At 34.4% G+C, this 18,573-nt stretch overlaps 1 protein-coding gene across 5 annotated transcripts in view; it reads left to right on the forward strand.

The window, feature by feature from the left end:
• The window catches only part of MAP2K5 (mitogen-activated protein kinase kinase 5), a 316,196-nt gene that overhangs the window by 74,948 nt on the left and 222,675 nt on the right, over positions 1-18,573 (forward strand). For all 5 annotated transcript variants that reach the window (XM_001376370.3, XM_007479616.2, XM_007479617.2 and 2 more), the window contains 4 exons: positions 1,068-1,108; positions 2,038-2,105; positions 4,238-4,286; positions 11,651-11,715. In XM_001376370.3, coding sequence (XP_001376407.1) covers positions 1,068-1,108; positions 2,038-2,105; positions 4,238-4,286; positions 11,651-11,715 — 223 coding nt within the window. The remainder of the gene's footprint in view (positions 1-1,067; positions 1,109-2,037; positions 2,106-4,237; positions 4,287-11,650; positions 11,716-18,573) is intronic.

The raw sequence follows: 18,573 nt of genomic DNA on the forward strand, positions 1-18,573 counted from the left end.
CAGAATATAATTTATTCAAGAAAAATACTCATTCTCAAATGGATTTTTGATCACATTGATTTGAAAGTTCCTTCTATTTAAGAAAGAAATGTTTGCAAGAAGTATTTTCAGATACCAAACTCCCAAGAGAATAACATAGGACAATCAAATATATTGGAAATGAATGAAGTGAAAAGAAACCTGGTATGTTTAGTAATTGTTACTTATGGCTTCTGATTAATAAATAGTCCTATATCTTACTGTCAGGACAGAAATAAAATATATGTGCATCTAAGAAAGGAAAAATCAGGTTCATCCTTCTTAAAACAATCAATCAAAATTGACAGGCCCTTAACATATAATTTGTAGGGCGCTATAGTTTTCAAATGGAAACAGTCCATAACATGTAGCCAGGAGCTTTTTTATTTTTAACATTTGATGGAGAAGCATTTTCTGAATAGAAAAAGTGCTAACTTGTAAAAGAGGATGTAAAGAAATTGCATTTCTCCCCTGGTACTCTATCTTAAGGTCTAAATATTATTAAATGTCACTATTTATGAATAATATGATGCACTGAGTTTGGTATTTTTATGTTTCAAGATAACTGCATATTATGGGTATACAGACTTGTCTCTAAACTTGAATAGTGCTCCTTGCAATCTGCAGCAGTCTTTTTGGTAGTACAAACAAACAAAAACCAAAAAGATGTTGAAAGAAAGAAAAACCCATTTTTAAGATTCTTTAAATTATAGAAGAAATTTAATGTGAGAATGAAAAGATATTTCAGAAATTTGAATTATGGAAGGAATCTAATCGCTTTAGCTCAGTTAACTTGATTTGGTATGTTTTAAGCAGAAATTGGAATTTATATTAGGTAATGTCTGAAAGCTCTTTGCATTTATAAATGCTCACTCCTGCAAGTTAAAAACCCTGGTTCATAATTCCCACTTTGGGTCTAGGGAGCCACTTTTCAATCATTTCTCTCTGCTAATTTTGGTGTCACCCTCATTTCTTTTTAAACGATTCATTTTGAGCAAATTTGTAAATGGCCCTGATGTGTTCTACAATTTAGTCAATTACTGTTTCAGCCTGCAAGCCTCCTGGGAAACGGAACATACATGGCCTGAAGGTACGAATTTCAATAATTGTTTCAGTAAAGTTAGATGGATTTGTAATGCTGTGTTCCACTTATTGAAATGTCAAATAAAACTGCACTTTCTCAAGCTCTGACAAGCAGTTTTTTTTAAGAGAGGTAGGGGAAAAATCATCTGAAGTTTATGCTTAATATCTACATATGTTTGGATATGGTAGTTTTTTTAGTGAAATCTTTTTATTCTTTGAATCCTTTTATCTTTGTAAATGTGTTCAGTATGATTCTAGGTATTAGTGTTGATAAAAATTTGAGGCTGACTATAGAATTTGTTTGAATGAATTAAGTGTATAACTATGTTGCATAAATAACCTCCTTTTGGCATATTTATGCCTGAAGCATGTATCCATTTGGTGCATTTTTTGTTGCTTTTTCTGTTTTGAATTTTGTATCCCAGAACAATGCTTCCACCTTTAAAGAGGAAAAAAAAACAATTCCTGAGTCTTGATCATTTTCTAATTACTTAGATCTCATTATAGTCCATAAACTTCATATTATTATCTTATGCTCCTCTCAGTGGCAACTACTCCATATTCCTGATGAGTTGCAGTACCTTAAGATACATATCCAACTACTGGATTCAGCTATTATGTGCCTTTTGTGACCATATCATTATGTCTATGGTCTAGATCTCAAACAATTGCTACTTCTTTTTTCATTTTCTGTTCTCTCCTTTTTCAGAGCTGTTTAAGCATTTAACATGTAGCAAGAATCTGAACATTATGCAATATAACTGGCAATGTAGTTACCTTAACCTACATACTGAATAGACTCCAACCATGGGCATGCCTAGCAACAAGCTAATTAACCTTCATCATGAAATGAGAAATTTATGGCAAATTACAGGTTAATTAGAACTGTGTCCTTAGAACACAAATGACTGATAAAGATTCTTTCTTTGCCTGCAGGTGAATACACGGGCCGGGCCCTCTCATCATAGTAGCCCAGCAGTTTCAGATTCACTTCCAAGCAATAGGTGAGAACAGAATCCCAATCGCATAGTTCATTATGTAAAGAAGGGACTTTTACAGATATCTTTTCCCCCTTGTCACCCCCCAAAATCAGCACATGGCTATTAAGAAATTGAATAATCATGTAATATTAGTTATATGTTGACTAAGCATAAAGAACATACATAGAAAAACTGATTTAGATGTTAATTACTCATAATTTTAACTCTTCATCTACTATTTTAACTGCTAAAGCAATTTCCCTAAAAACAGATACCTTTCCCTACTCTATAATTACCTCCAGGGTTAAATATATAAAGTTCTCGATTAGCCCTTTAAATCCCTTTGTGCGCACGCACACACCCCCCTAAGTACATGTTGTCCATGTTATCTCCTCCATCAGAATGTAAGCTCTTTGAGAACAGGTAAAATACTGTTTAGTTTTTGTTGTATCCCAGTGCTTAGTTTAGTGCCTGGAACATAATAAGCCTTTAATAAAAGTTTCTTTATTTACTGAATGTCTATCCCATATTTATCCATGTATGAGAAATGATAGCGCTCATTAACTATTCTACCAAAGAGAGAGAAAGGGTAGGGACAGGAGTAAAATTAATAATTTATCAATTTTTCTGATTTTTGATAGGTTTGGACAATTGAGTGAGGGGCAAAGATTGAGTTGTTGGTTAGGAAGATTTAGTTAGGAAGATCAATACATTTCATGAATCTGTCTTATTTAGAGGGTTAAGCTGCAGTTGACTGTCCTCCATAATATTTCAACCAGGCAGATAAATGTCTAAGGCACTTAGGTAAGGCAGGAGAGTATAAAGAGAAAGAATATTGGGTTAATTGTCAGTAAGATTTGGTGGCAGCTAGGTAGCATGTGAATGGAGCCACTAAGCCTGGAGTTGGGAGGACCTGGGTCAGATTTGTTTTGGGTTCCTAGCTGTGTGATCCTGGGCATATCACTTACCCTAATGCCTAGCTCTTGCTGGTGCTCTGTCTTAGAATTGATACTAAAACAGAAGGCAAGGGTTTAAAAAAAAAAAGAGAATCAGTAGGGTTTTGAATCCTGGCTCAATTACTTACCAGCTAAGAACTCACTCTCTTGTTCTGTGCCTCAAGTTGAGCAGCATGGCATAGTGCTTAGAGAATTGGTGTGGGTTCTAGTCTGACCTTTTACACATGCTGCCTGCAAGACCCTGGCCAGGTCACTTACCCTGTCAGTGACCCCGACACTTTTGTAAGCCTAGAGATAACAGAGAAGATGCTGATCTCCCTTTGGAGAAGAGCATTATCATAGGTAGCTCCAGAGGCAGTGTTTGCTAAAATCATCAGACATCTCCATACATAGGGATCTAGCTCAAAGAAGATTCTACAAAATCTTGCAAGCTAAGTTGTGGCTCAGTGGGAAGATGACTAGATTGAGAATCAGAATATCCAGATTCAGACTCGAGTTCTGTCACTTTCTGTCTGTTTGACCTTGGAAAGTTTCCTTGTCTCTAAAATGAGTGTTGGAGCAGATGATCACCAAGACTCCATTTTGCTCTAAATCTTTGATCTTTTGATCACATGAACCCCATAATCATCATCTGATTCTTATAAGAAATTGCATTGCCTGCCATATTTAGAATAAAGGATTGGGCTTTTGGTTACCCCTTTGCTCTTTAGAGGCATGATAACCCAGGCTTGCTTAGAGCACTCTTAATACTGTAAACAATCCTTAATCTTCTGTTTTATGAATTGACTGCCCTCCACACATAATAAAAAGAATTACTGAAAAGTACCACAATAATGGAGATAGTTTCCTGATAAATGCATCCTTTGTAGAATTCTGATAGACTTTTGATACTGGAATAGTCTGTCAAAATATCCTTGCTACATTTTACAGATAGCTCTCTTGCATTGCTTTAACTTACTCAAAGTGATGAATGCCCACTAGGGCATAGTAATATGTTTTCAAGGTCTTTAACAGACAGCTTTTCTTATATGCACTGTCACTGTTTGGGATTTTAAAATTACATTGGGAGAGTAGAATTATAAAAAAAAATATTTCATTTATCCATATGTGAAAGCAAAGTTACTTTATGCCTAGTGTTTCTCAGTATGATGCTTACTGCTGTCAGATCACCTTGTCACTAAACATATCTTGCTTTTCCAGCTTAAAGAAGTCTTCTGCTGAATTGAAAAAAATATTAGCCAATGGCCAGGTAGGTGTCATTAAATATTAAGATATAAATACAACAGTGACTTGCAACTGTTCAATTTTTTAGCCATTTTGTTTTTTATAAACACAGAGTCCATGAATATCTTTATGTCATAAATGAATTACATGGTTTAATTTGATTGGCAGAACAATTTATAGCCCATTTTTCAAATTGTGCTAATGTATTTTCACTCCCAATAGATTGAAGCACCATATCTACTCTACTGCCACCTCCATTCAAAAAAAAAGTTAATCAGTTCTGAATAACTGTGTTGACCCTGGGTGGTTCAAATGACCTTTGCGTTTCGAAGGTCACTAGTTACTCTCTTTTTTCCTTGGCCTTTAGAAAAGGAAAAGAGAGAGAGACCATCTCATTGCTAACTCCTCATTTTGCTTTGAAGCTAACATTGGCTTTTTAGGAGAACAGAGTTATAGCAGACCTTCTGGCATTTACGATTACTCTGCTTTAGGTGACCTTGGTCTACCCAGTGGGCCATCTGAAGTTGAATGGCCTCAACTAGCAATTGATGGACAGGTAGGCCTTTAGGCCAGTCATTTCTTCCTATTTTTGATTCAGGTAGATGGACAGACCTAAAGTAGTATAATGATTTTAAATGTATACTGGTAAATTAAGCCACCTACAGGATGCTAGATTCTTCAATAGCAACATAAATAAGTTTTAATGTTTGTTATAGTGGGAGCCCTTTGATAGCCTTGGAGGCAGGCACCTGTCCATTGCGATCAAGCCTGCCTATTAGGCTCTATTGACTGAGACATCTGTGTCACTGCAAATAAAAGACTCTTATTGATTTTCTTAACTGCTGTTCACTTCCCCTCCATGTTTCGAAGGCTGAAATCTTAATTATCTCAGATGCGTATTCAGTGCCTTCCCACACTGACCTCTCCAAGCCTCATTGGCATTTCATGAATTGAGTACTTGTAGTGGAGCTTGTCAAGAAGACAAAGCTGGCTCTTCATGCTTGTCCTTTACTATCACCTGTAACGTTGTGGCCTAATAGACGTTTGCTCCTTTAAAAGATGACTATGGCAGCAGCAGGATTACTGGAAACCTTGTTTGTTTAGCACAGAATCTTTCGAATGCTTTTAGAAAGGGTTGGTGAGGGTTTTTGGGGGGATGAAAGGGGTGCTGTGAAAATAGAAGCAAATTTGTCAGTGTTCTGATGTCAGTATTCAGAATGTATCAATTAGACCACTCATCCTAATAAGAAACATTTATTATTTCTATATAATTTTCATGGACTCAGTAATTTTCTAATATATTTCAGTTTAATCAACCAGATGCACATGACCCTTTCCTTGTGCACATTCATTTATAACTGGTTCAAAATAAAATTTGCCTCAAAACAGATTTAAAAATAAAGAATACACATTGTCTTCACTGTTTTTATTCTGATATTTTTAATTCACTTACAATTACACAGAACATATCCTTTTTAAAAGAATAAAACAATTATTTCAAAATTGTCTCAACATAGAAACACTGGTGTGAATTTGTTCTGCTCAGGTAATGGCCAATTAATCGTGATAGATTTATTTTTTAAAAATGAAATACCATCAGTCTTTATCCACTGTGGAGTAAAACAAGTTTATTAAAAATGTTCAATCATAGATTAGTTATCTTTGTTACAATATAAATTTTAATGGGAAATTTTTTGAAGGTATAGAGGATTGAAACTTTTATGTTCAATTTTTTGTTTGTCCCTGAGAACTGTGATGTCCCTACTGATTAAAAGCAAAACTTTTCAGTTTTAACTAAAGAAAAGAATATTGGGAATTAATCAAAGAACTCCTTCAAATGTGCTTTCTATAGTGAATAAGGACATGCTGGAGTTAGTGAATGAGTGAATGTTGTTGGGTTATTGAAAAGTGAATGATGTTGGATAACCCAAGAGTGAGTGATGCTGCAGAGTTATGTGGCAATGTGCAGTGAGGTGAATTGGTAGGTTTCTGGCTTGAATGCTGGCACTGCTTGGTGTGAGAAGAAAGTCACACTTGGTGTTACTTTAACACTTGGGCATAGTTTTTGTTTTTTTTTTCTTTTTGTAGTTTATGCTCTCAAGCATTAATAATGATTTGCCTTTCCACTAGTCTCCACTTAGGTTTAATAAGGAATTCATATTAATCATTAAAAGAAAGGGACATGATTCTTCAAGTTAATCAAATATTGACAGGTTAGAAATAGCTTTCTGCCTAGGTTCATTGATATAGGTTATGTGATATAAATATTTATTTCTTTTCTGTCACTCAGAGTAAATGCCACCAATTGATTCAGCATTGATATAGTGTCAACAGTTCATAAGAAACATTTGACTGGCTTGTGTTTTCCGATTAGTCTCTGCTCTATAAAGTGGGATTTACTAAATCTCTCCAATTGTCTGCTCATAGAGTGTGACTGCTTTCTGAAACCGTTATTGCTTCGATTTGTGAGGCAAAGGTCCAGTGATAGGACTTAGTTTCTGTCAGAGCTTTACATATGAAATAAGGATTAATTGAGCATTTTGGCTTTAATGATTTCTAAGAGATGAGTACTGATTCTTCTAAAGACAAGCAAACATAAACAAAGAATGTTTTGTTTGCTGATCCATAATTGAGTTCTATTTCATTTTTTGCATTAATTCCATTAATTTTGTATACAATCAAGTTCATTTTTTAAAGCTGAGCATTTAGTTTTTGGTGGTGGAGTCATTGCTTTTATATTATCAGTATATGATGGAAGGTTCCATTTTTTCAGTTTAAAAAAGTAAAACGATTTTTTTTGCATGTTTATTAGATAATATAAGTTAAGCAGTATCTCATGTGTTTTCTGGCATGTATTTGCATCCCCTCCTACCCCCAGTCTAGTACAGTATCAACTCTTCTATATTGTTCCTTGCTTGGCAGCTGATTAGGAGTAATTTGGAAAGGTAAGACTGCAGCATGTAGTTCTAATAAGGAAGTCGTTTATTGGATTTTTTCTCCAATGTCTTCCCTGCCTTCCCGCCCATTACTTAGAATATTAATCTAATTTGAGAAGGGGCATTATTATCCTTGCTCAATCAAATATAATAGTACTGAAATTCACATATATAGAACTAATCCTTATCCTATGTCTTTGGGCTGTTCTAAGACATTTATCACCTTATAAAAATTCTTTGTGTTATTAAATAAGTTAAAAATACATCCACATAGATAATCTATCTTATGCTAGTTTTGACATCTGTATGTGAAACTTCACATTGAATCAGCAAAACTTGAATGAGACTCTTCCTATGCAACTGAGAAACCTAAAGCCAGACTATAACATATTTCTATTTTCTGCTTTCACACGTGAACCTTACTTCCTCTCAAGCCAACTAGAAAAATCTTTAACATTTTGCCCTATATATTACTTTTTCTATTATTCTTTCCCCATCTAAATATCACTTCTCCACACATGCATACACAAATGTATTATTTTTACTCTTTTGGTCACTTTTATTTTTTCTCTTTTTGGGGATGGCTCTTCAGTGAAAATTCTTTCTGCCAGTTCTAGGGCTTATCTGTCTGGTTGCCATCTTACTAGTTCATACATACCGTATGTATCTCTGCTTTTCCTTCTCTCTTCCTTCCTTCTTTTTTTCCCCTTTCTCCTCACTCAGTGTTTATTATTCTTCATTAACCAGCCATATTAATATGGAACCAAAATACATTGCTATTCTTTATTGAGTAATTTTGTTTATTTCTCAGATAAAAAATAAATCTGCATATTTCTTAGTCTTTTAAAAAATTACTTTTTTGTGAGGTAGCACTCATATATTTTCCTCTGAACTTTTATAGAAAAGAGCTTTTCCTATTCTGGTTTCTATCCAAGTTAAACTTCTTAAGAAATTACACAGAACTAGACCTTTTTTCTGGATTGATTTATTCATCTTTATGTTGAGATGGTTCATATAAGGTAATCTATGAAGTCTACTCCAATTCCAAAATTGTGATTCATTTTTTGAGAAAACCTTAACTCAGGTATGGATACCCAATGCATATGAATGTAGTATTTTCATCCTTTATTGAACAGGCTTCAAACAGTTTAATCATAATAAATTGAATTTCTATACTTGCTTTTGGAAAGAATAATTACATCCACATCAACTGAAAACTTAAAGAATGAAAAGTTTCCCTAGGGAGTGCTTTTTGAAGATTTTACTTTAAATGATTTTGTCATAGTTAAAACATATGAAAACTTGGCAAAATTTTATCATAAATATGAAACCCTCAGAATATTTTCCAATGTCTGTTCTTAAGCCTAATTGTGATATTCTTATGGGGTTGGGGGGTGCAGTAGATTACCCAAATGGGATAAAAAATAATACAGTTTATAGGTAAGTCAAGTCTGTAATATTTCCAGATATAATGGAGATGTATTGACCAATATTTATGCTAATTGCAGGTCAGCTTCCTCTTCTGACCCAACCTCATTTTCTGCCTCATGCTAATTTGTTAGAGCTTATTTCATTATGTCCCCTTTCTGAACCAGACTTTTCTGGCTCTCTTTGAGTTACTACATTTCCACCTTGATTTTCACTCTTTTCAGATAATATTCATTGTGTTTTCAGTCTAACTCCTGGCCAAACTCTCTGTTGGTTATCTCTTAGAGGATTATAGAATCATAGAGCAAGAGCTAGGAAGATACCTTAGATGATATCTAATACAGTGTACCTCTGCTCTGTTGGACTGAGCCCTAAAGAGGAATTGGAATTTAAGCTCATATTCTCTGCCTTCAAAGCCAGTCCTCTTAAATCTCCTTTTTTCTGGATCTTTACTACTTCGAGTTAGTTAAAAGTATTGAGAATTTCTCATTCCTTAACTTTGAAAGTTGGGTATTAGCTAAGAAAGGGCCAGGGCTTGGGACGAACAGTAGGGTGAAAGAGTACCACTCCTTTTCCACCTCACTCTCCCATCAGTGTTAAAGCAATAAGCTGAACTTTTATTACATTTATTCACTTTTTTTCTTGGCTTGTCCTGGTGCACTTGGCTAAGGAGTCCTGATCTTTTCCTGAATGAGGGGGATACTTTTGATTTCCTAAAATCTTATGCTATCCAGGTTATGTTTTACAGGTAGGGAGAAGTTGGATTTTTAATCATGAAGTTACTGAGCATAGGAAAGGCTAATGCTAGCTGCATTTCCCCATCCCCAGAGAATCCTCCAAACTTTTGGATTGAGGCCCATTTATCCTATCATTTTGAATATTTTTAAATTAGAATTTGATATTTTAACATGAATGCATTTGAAATTTACTTTTTCTAAAAATATTATTCTACATTTGGGTTTGCTAAGGAAATTAATAGCACAAACTACATTGCTACTTAAAAAATCTTTTACAATAATTTTTGGGTTGTTGACTTGCCAATAGATACTATTAAGGACAAATTCTGTCTTCATTAAAGAGGTCCAGCAGAACTTTGGCTAGAGAATTAGCACTTCAAAATATTCTACTTTTAAAATGTTCTTGAAAAATAAGAATGACATTTCTTTAGAATACTCTAAAATTCAAATATAGAAATGTGTTTTGAGTGATAATACATGTAAAACCCAATGGAATTATTTGTCAACTCTGGGAGGGAGGAGGGAAGAGGGGAGAGAGACAATATGAATCATATAACTTTGGAAAACATATATGTAAATTTATTGGAATAAAATAGACATAAAATTTAAATAAAATATTCTAAAATTCAGATTTTCATTCTATCCAATTAATCCTAACAGATGAAATTTAACTTGATGTTCCTTCCCAACACATATCTCACATAGGTGATCATATGATGCATTTTTTTCTATGTTCATCAGTAACATGAAGTTGGTACACCATAGAAATTCCCCCAATGGGAAAAATACTAGCCACTTTTTCTGTTTTGTTTGGCTTTTTTTTCCCACTGAACTAACCGCAGCAATTAGCTGATTGTAAATAGCATCAATCAGTTTGTACTACAATTAATTTGGGTGTTGAACTGGCCTCTACACATTAATCTGTCAATATGTTTTTTAGGATTGTTTGTAGAATGGCTTGGGAAGGAAGCTGTTTCTGTAACCTCCACTGTACTTCTAATTATCACAGCTCTCAGAAGCTTCAACCTCTGAAATGTATAGAAGAAAAATATTTCCCTTGATAAATGAAGTTCTGCTTTATTCATTTGGTTGAAGTTTAGAATAGAGCAAAATATTTAAAGCATTACTATAATGGTCTGAAAGCAAACTATTTTTTTCCAGGTGATATTGAATTAAAAACTCCATCCATTTTCTGCCCATGCAAGGCTATACAATTCCCTGGAAATTGATTTTTTTCAGGGCTTTTTTTTTCAGGGATTACTATGGCTTTTCTTTAGCTTTAGCTATTTGGGAAACAGGACTTTTATTGAATTTGTTTTAGTGAATAAAGTTGGCAGTGAATTTTTGAGTGACTAGACCAAGTTTATAGAAAATTACTGACAACATCAAATAGAATCTGATTTTTCTTAACAGCAATAGTTTGTGAACAGTAATAGTTTATTAAAGAGTACCTTAAAACTCTAAATTGTTATTTAGTGAGTGCTAAAATGAAGCACCTTCCACCCAATACAAATCTGGTTAGTATTTGAGTTAGAATTTCAAGGAACCACAAGAATTGAAAAGTCAAATTAATATTTTCATGGTGTATTGAATGAACAAAAATGACTTTGGCTATACCATTTTCCCCTTCTGTGCACTGTAATATCTGACAACATGTGCATTTTAAAGTGCATTACTTGGATATTTTCCATCGGCATAGTATGACTTCTACCTGGCATTATATCACTATGTTAGTGCTAAATACTAATACTAATTCACTGTTTTGCAGAGTGCAGCTTTATCTTGCATTTGGAAAATCACTGTAGGTTATACAATTAGTCTGTTGTGTATTAACTTTAGGTTTATTGAGAAGCTCCTAGCATGGGTTGCTTGATCATTTATAAGATGCCAGTATTATCTGTGGTTTGTATATTTGTGTTTTTCTTTTCAACTTTGGCTGTGTTCATTGTTATTTGGCTTTGGTTCTGTGCAGTCCTGGGGATCCTTTTCCTATCAGTATCTCTGACCTGACCCTTTTGAGCTATGTTATATCATTCCATTTTGACACCTTTTATCAAACTTTAATGAAATGACCCAGGCAAACAAATTGTCATTAAACTTTCCATCACTTTGTCCCTTGGTATCGTCTTTTATAAATTGGACAGCAAATGTTGTATTGATCTTCTCGTTCTTGCAGCTGAACTTGAAATGACCCAGACTGCTTGTTGTTTATGGCCCAGAGTGGCTTTTCCTTGACATTTCCATCCACAGCATGACACCCCTTTTGTTTTTCTTTCTTTCTTGTGGAGATGAATGAACAAGACATACGGTATCGAGACACCCTCGGTCATGGCAATGGAGGCACAGTCTACAAGTGAGTAGTCCATTTTGTTTAAACTTTCTGGATCCAGTTTAACCAAAAGGTGATTCAGGCTGTCTGTAACATAGATGTTAAAATGACCATCTGCTCTTAGATTTTATTTTCATATTTGACTCCAGAATTCTGCAAGAAATCTATTTTCTCAGCAATGGTGGAATGGTGCATTTATATTGCCTTTTTAATATTTCTGAGTCTGAGTCTCTCCTGGGTGAACAGTTAATAGGCCACCTTTAGCAAGTGCACCTTTAACTGGCTTGAAATTTAATGCATTTTTCCTTCACACTTTTTTAATACCATTATTCCTTTTAAACTTGCTAGCACCCTATGCTAGTCCTCTGTTTACATCAATGCCCAATGGAAGCAAAACCTTATAATACCATTGCTTTGCCCTATGTCAACACTCTGAAAGTTATTAAAAAGCCTTCTTCCTATTGTATTTCCTTCTTTCCTCACTCTACTCCCCTGAGAGATTTTCTACACATTGATGAATATGTTAAGTTATAAAGTTCTTCCAAATATCGGTTGCTATACTTATACCCTGAAGGAGTGTTCATTTTAATATTTAAAAAATTGTAACAGTAAAGAAGTAGTTTTCTCGACAGGGAAGTCTTTCTCATTCAGTAGTGAAAAGTTTAAACTACATAATGTAATATCTGGTACTTAATAGTCTTCAGTGGTGTATGAAAAATATTCCACTAGGAATTAAGAAATCCATACTCTGTAAGAAAGCCCTGAGGGAATAATAAAGCTTTCCTCCAGAGAGCTGTTTACCATATATACAGTAACCCTGCATCCTATTATGATCTTGTTTATACCTTAGACATTTTAACTTTGATAGTAACATATATTTCCAAAGTTGTAAAATAACCCATTTATTTTCTAATTGGTTAATAATATCCTTAGATCCTTAAGTTCTGACTAACAGCATGAATACAGATAAAAACTGCACTATAACTGCAAAAAGGAGCATGTCCTTAGATACCATGAGGGAATATCACTACTTGGTTAGACCAAATCAAGTATTTCTCTAAAGGAAACAGGTCCTTAGCCTCAGTCCAATCTTCTGAGCCCTCTTGAGGACCACAGATTTGGATTCCAGTTGTGTTGTTGTTATCTGTATTCAGAGTTTATCAGCATCTGTCCTGAAGTCCAAAGTGCTTCTGTCATAGTGTTCTAGAGAAGAGAAAAAGGCTGATTTTATGTGAAAAATAATATATTTACAACGAAGTTCCTCTGAACTTATTTTTTAATTAAAAAAATTTTTTTAATGGTAGAACAAAAATGCTTGCAGTTTTTGAAGAAGTTGAAGACCATAGTTCCATTTCTCCCTGACTGTCCTCTAGAGGTGCTTCTAGTTTTCCCTAAGTGACTTTTCTTCCTTTCTGTTTTTACCCCTTTGTCATTACCTTGACTTGAATTGTTACCTCTCGTGCTCCTGGTAGCCAAAGACAGAGCTGTTCTAGGAGACATTTCCTGTCATTCACTGTGGTATCAGGGCAGTTAAGTAGTGTATTGGATAAAGAACTAGATCTGGAGTCAGGAAGTTTCATCTTCTTCAGTTCAAACTGACTTCAGATGCTTAGTGGCTATATGACCCTAGGCAAATTGCTTAACTCTGTTCGCCTCAGTTTCCTCACCTATAAAATCAGCTGGAAAAGAAAATGGCAAACAAATCCAGTATATTTTCTTAGAAAACCCCAAATGAGGTCATGAAGAGTCAGATAAGACTGAAGGACAGCAATAGCAACTGTGGCATCATTTGCAAGAAACCTGAGTAAGGTAGAAAAGAACATTCATTTGAATTCCCTGAACAAAGCAGTAATCAAAATCTCAATATTCCTCTGTCTTTGGGCCATTATGCTAATAACCACAGCCAAAGCTAAGGGAGAGAGACTTCATGGATGGGTTACAGGTATGCTTGAGGACTTATATTCTGTTCTTCCTCTGATTATTCTTTGGTGCTTGGGCAATGATAAAATATTTGAAGGGTGGAGAATAGCCAAAGTAAGAAAGTTGGTTACCAGTGAAATGGTAGGGAATATTTTGGTCCCAAATGAATCCCAAATGAACTTAGTGATTTTTTACCATTTTCAAATATAGTCTAGAAACATGGCATTCTCACTTTATTAAACTGCCTCTTTCAGCTTTAAGTTTTATTTCATCAAAGATATGTAATTCTTAAAATATATTTATATTTTTATTGAATGCCATACAACAAATTAATACATATTAGAAAGGAGAACAAGAAAAGTCTTAATTCTTCAGAATTGCATGCATTAAAGGTAATATCCATATTCTTTGAGAATTTGATGTGTCCTCTTAGTTGTGTGGAGGAAATGTACCAAATTTGTGTGCAGTGAATTTGGGGAAAACATCTCCCCTGAAATAGGAGCCTTAGAGCTCAAAGAAGAGTAACCTGTAGGGTTCTGTGATTAAAGACAGACTCAGTCTGATTCCATCTCAATAGGAGGCCTGTGCTATTTTAGATCTCCAGTCTGACCTAAACATTCTGATTAAATTAACTGCAGAGAAACACTCAATAGACCTGATCTTGGGTGGAGTACAAGCCAAATCTGGGGGGATGCCAAGGTTACTCCAAAGTTAAGACAATCTTCTTTCTATCCCCAAATCATTTGACTTCTGATCCTGTTACTCAACCTCAGAAATAAAGTATTTGAGTAGCCTCAGTTGATCAGCTCTGCCTCCTGCCCTTAAGTTGTACAAGACCCTATAAGTGTTGAGATATGTATATATCTTCCGATGTTCTGCAGAATAGCTAGCCATCTGGCAACTGTCCATCTTTTTGTTGCAGTTCAGTCATTCACTTCTGTCTGACTTCATGACCCCATGAATCATAGTTATCTGTGGGGTTTCTTTGGCAAGTATACTGAAATGGTGTTCCATTTCCTTCCCTGGAGGATCTAATGGATGTCTATCAGCTGATGCTAATTAAACTTTTTATCTTCTGGCTTTGCCCTTGGTTTATTGATCTCTAGGCAAAAAGGACCTACGTGGGAGGAAATGCCATCAAAGAGGATTTTGTGAGGCAGGTAGGTAGGTCAGTAGATTGAGAGTCAGGCCCAGAGATGGGAGGTCCTGGGTTCAAAGCTGGCCTCAGACACTTCCTAGCTGTGTGACCTGGGCAAGTCACTTAACTCTCATAGCCTCACCCTTACTACTCTTTTGCCTTGTAACTGATACATAGTATTGATTCCAAGATGGAAGGTAAGAGTTTTTTTTTTTTAAGAAGATTTTGGGATCTCTGCTCCTAAGAAGTCCTCAATTTATAACAAACTTATTATGTAAAGAGGTGTGCAAGATGGTGGAGGCAAAAACTTTTTATTTTTGAATAAATATTATAGCATAAATAATCCTTTTAGCATTACTTTTAGGCATACCTAGGTCATCTTCCTTCATTGGGACCAACATTTTTTTCACATGTCCCTAGCACATTATTTAAGGGAGGGAAGAGAATAAGCGTTTGTATAATAGCTAGCATTTATATAGTACCTACTATATGTCAAGTACTGTAATAAAAGCTCTTTACAAATAAGAACTCATTTGATTTTCACAACAGCCCTCTGAGATAACTATTATTATCACCATTAAACAGTTGAAGGAACTAAGGCAAATAGAAGTTAAGTGATTTACCCAGGATCACCCAACTAGCAACTCTTTGGGGATAGATTTGAATTCAGGTCTTCTTAACTCTAGGGTCAGTGTGTTCTATCAACTGCACTACCAGATGCCTCCATTTAATTAGATGGAATTCTATGGAAACATTACTAAGTTATCCCAAGAATTCATTTGACTGATGTAGTTAATGCTCTTGTACTAACATTAATATAATTTAATATAGAGTTATAAATGGCTGTGTAGCCATATTGAGTGATCATCATCATCCCTTTAATACTTAAGAATTTTATAGTGAACTTCCAAAGAATAAAAAAAGATAATTAATTTGCTTTACCTGCTCTGTGTAGTCCTTGGGAAAGGGACAGGGAAGTCTTATTTCTTATTGGCTGTCTTATTTCTTCCATTATCATTAATATTTTTTCTCACCTGCAGATCCTTGGTCAGGTTTGATTATTATTGGCAATGAGTGAATATTCAAGTTTGTGAATCAGCATAGGTGTGGTATAATTTGACAGTAAATGGGGATCCTCTTTACCCTAGTCTCTGAAAAACAATCATTTGGTATTTTGTGTTCGACTCCCTTCTATAAGGACTTTATTTTAATGGCATTGACTATTAAAACTGTGGGTTTTTAAAACAAAGTGAATGTATTAACAGAGTTCACTAAATAAGTGAGATAAAAATATTTTTAAATCTATATGTTAGTAACAAAATTGCCTAATGACTTTTAATTTTTTCTTGTGATATGTTTTTAAACTTCAGTCAGTACTTTCCCACTTTTATGGTGGGTAGGAAAAGGAGGATTTTGAATATGAATGTTAGTCATAGATTTTCAGTTTTTAGAAGGAAGATATTCTGTAAGGCTGCAAAGCATATTATTAATAGTCAATAATATTTACATATTTTCTAAATTTGGAGATATTCCTGCCCAGGAGAAGACAAGCTTTGCAATAAAATATACAAGAAAAAAAGTTGCTACTTTTAATATTTAAACTAGTTAGATCCTTTTTTTTTTTTAAGCTTTATCTTCCTTCTTAGAATCAACACTATAGATTGGTTCTTAGGCAGGAGAGTGGTAAGGGCTAGGCAGGAGGGTGTTAAGTGACTTGTCCAGGGTCACAGTTAGATAGTGTCTAGGTCAGATTTGAAACCAGGGTCTTTCATCTCTAGGCCTCACTGTCTATCCACTGAGTCATCTAGCTACCCCCCTCTAGGTATATCTTTTAAATAATTGATGCTTTTTCTTGGAGTTACTGATTTAATTTTGATAGATTATAGAGAAAATATCCAAAACTAAGAAATAGTTTGAATAATCTTTGTTTCTAAAAAGAAAATTTTAGAAAAAGAGAAATTGAAACAAAACAATAGAAGTTTCCTATTTAGGTACCTAATTACCTCTATAACACTTTAGTTTGTAATATAATATAATATAATATAATATAATATAATATAATATAATATAATATAATATAATATAATATAATATAATATAATATAAAGTACAAATATATTTTTTCTAGTCAGTTCATGTCTGTTGATATATTTTTTTAAGGGATCCAGACTGATGATTTCATTAGTGTAGGCAACTCCCATTGTAGGAACTCCCTTTACTGATACAGGTTGACAGCTTGTCTGGAACACAGTTTTAGAGAATGAATCTATACCACAAAGAATATAGATTATGAGTCAATCGACTAGGCTTCAGATACTGGTTCAGCCATTTACTAGCTGTATGATCTTAGACAAGTTATCCTGCTTCTCTGGACCTCAGCTTCCTCAGCTGCAGAACAGAATTGAACTAGAGGGCCTTGGAGGTCCCTTCCTACTACATCTATAATTCTACATTACCTGGGACACTGGGAGACTGACTTTTTCTTGTCTCCCTAGTAGTTATCAAAGGTAGGACTTCAACCATTGGCTTTCAATTCAGGGCAAGTGCTCTATACACTGAACTATGATACCTTTTAATATCTTACAGTAAAGACTTTTGAAAAAAGACTTTTCAGATATTTTCACATTATCTGTGAAGGTACTACTAGCCTCATTTTCTATGAATAAGGAGTCTGAGTCACAGAGAGGTTAAATAATTTGCCTAAGGGCAATGAGGCCTACAGTCAGGACTAGAATATGTATTGCTTCCTTTCCACTAAATTCCATGTTCCTTGAAGACAAAGTACTCTTTCCTCTCCATGGAAAGACTTTGTTTTAATCACTGAGAAAGCTGCACAGTACAGGGGATAGAATTCTTTAAACAAGTATTTACATGAAAATGAAATTAAGTTTTTCTAACCAGATTATATGATTGTAGAGTTAGAGCTGGAAGGTTTTGGTGTAAGGTCTTATCCTGATTGTTTTAGGCCCTTCTTCTAAGAGAATAGACAATTCTAATCAATTATATAGACCATTTAAGGAGGTAGACTCAGCAACAGCTGTCACCCATAGAATATCACACTATAAAAACCCTTTATCTATGAGGCATGGCGAGAAACTAGTCTATTCATTAGGGTCAGACCTTTCAAAAGAAGCATTTTTTGCTCACCTGTCCTTATTTGTCTGACTTTGCTAGTACTATTGTTAGTGTTTATAATACAGACTTCTATATGGACATGTAATTTCAGATTTTAAAATGTTGAATGACAGAGGATCAATTGACTCAATATTTTATAGCACTCTGTTCTGTGATAGTGTCTAACACTGAAGTGGAAGTAAATTGGTCCCATTTATTTTGAGAAGATAACAGGAAAAACTCAAGGGATCATATATTAGGTTATTTACTTTCTTGGTCTGTGAGCTGGCTTTATTTTTTTTAATGGAAACACAGAGATATACAAAATTCTTAGGAATGAAATGTTGTTGAGACATTCATTCAATCAGTTAGCATTTTGAATGATAAAATTTTAGAACCAGGAAAAACCTTTGAGATCAAACACTTCTAACACCTTCACTTGGTATTGTTTTGTCTTTGCATTGTTATAATGCCAATTTTATGAACAAGTTAGAATGCCCATATCTGAGGATTTATGTATTTTAGGATGTTGAAATTTTAAAGGTACTGGAGTTATGTTAACAAGATATTTTTCTTATATATTTCCTTCAAGTACATCATTCTCACTCAACTCATTCTCTTAGAATCCTTAGTTTTATTCAAGGTTAACAATTAAGATAGTGTATCCAGCATATCACTTTTCTGGATGCCTTTAGCTAGTAACACTCTTT

Source organism: Monodelphis domestica, chromosome 1, assembly GCF_027887165.1.
Source record: "Monodelphis domestica isolate mMonDom1 chromosome 1, mMonDom1.pri, whole genome shotgun sequence".
Taxonomy (NCBI): domain Eukaryota; kingdom Metazoa; phylum Chordata; class Mammalia; order Didelphimorphia; family Didelphidae; genus Monodelphis; species Monodelphis domestica.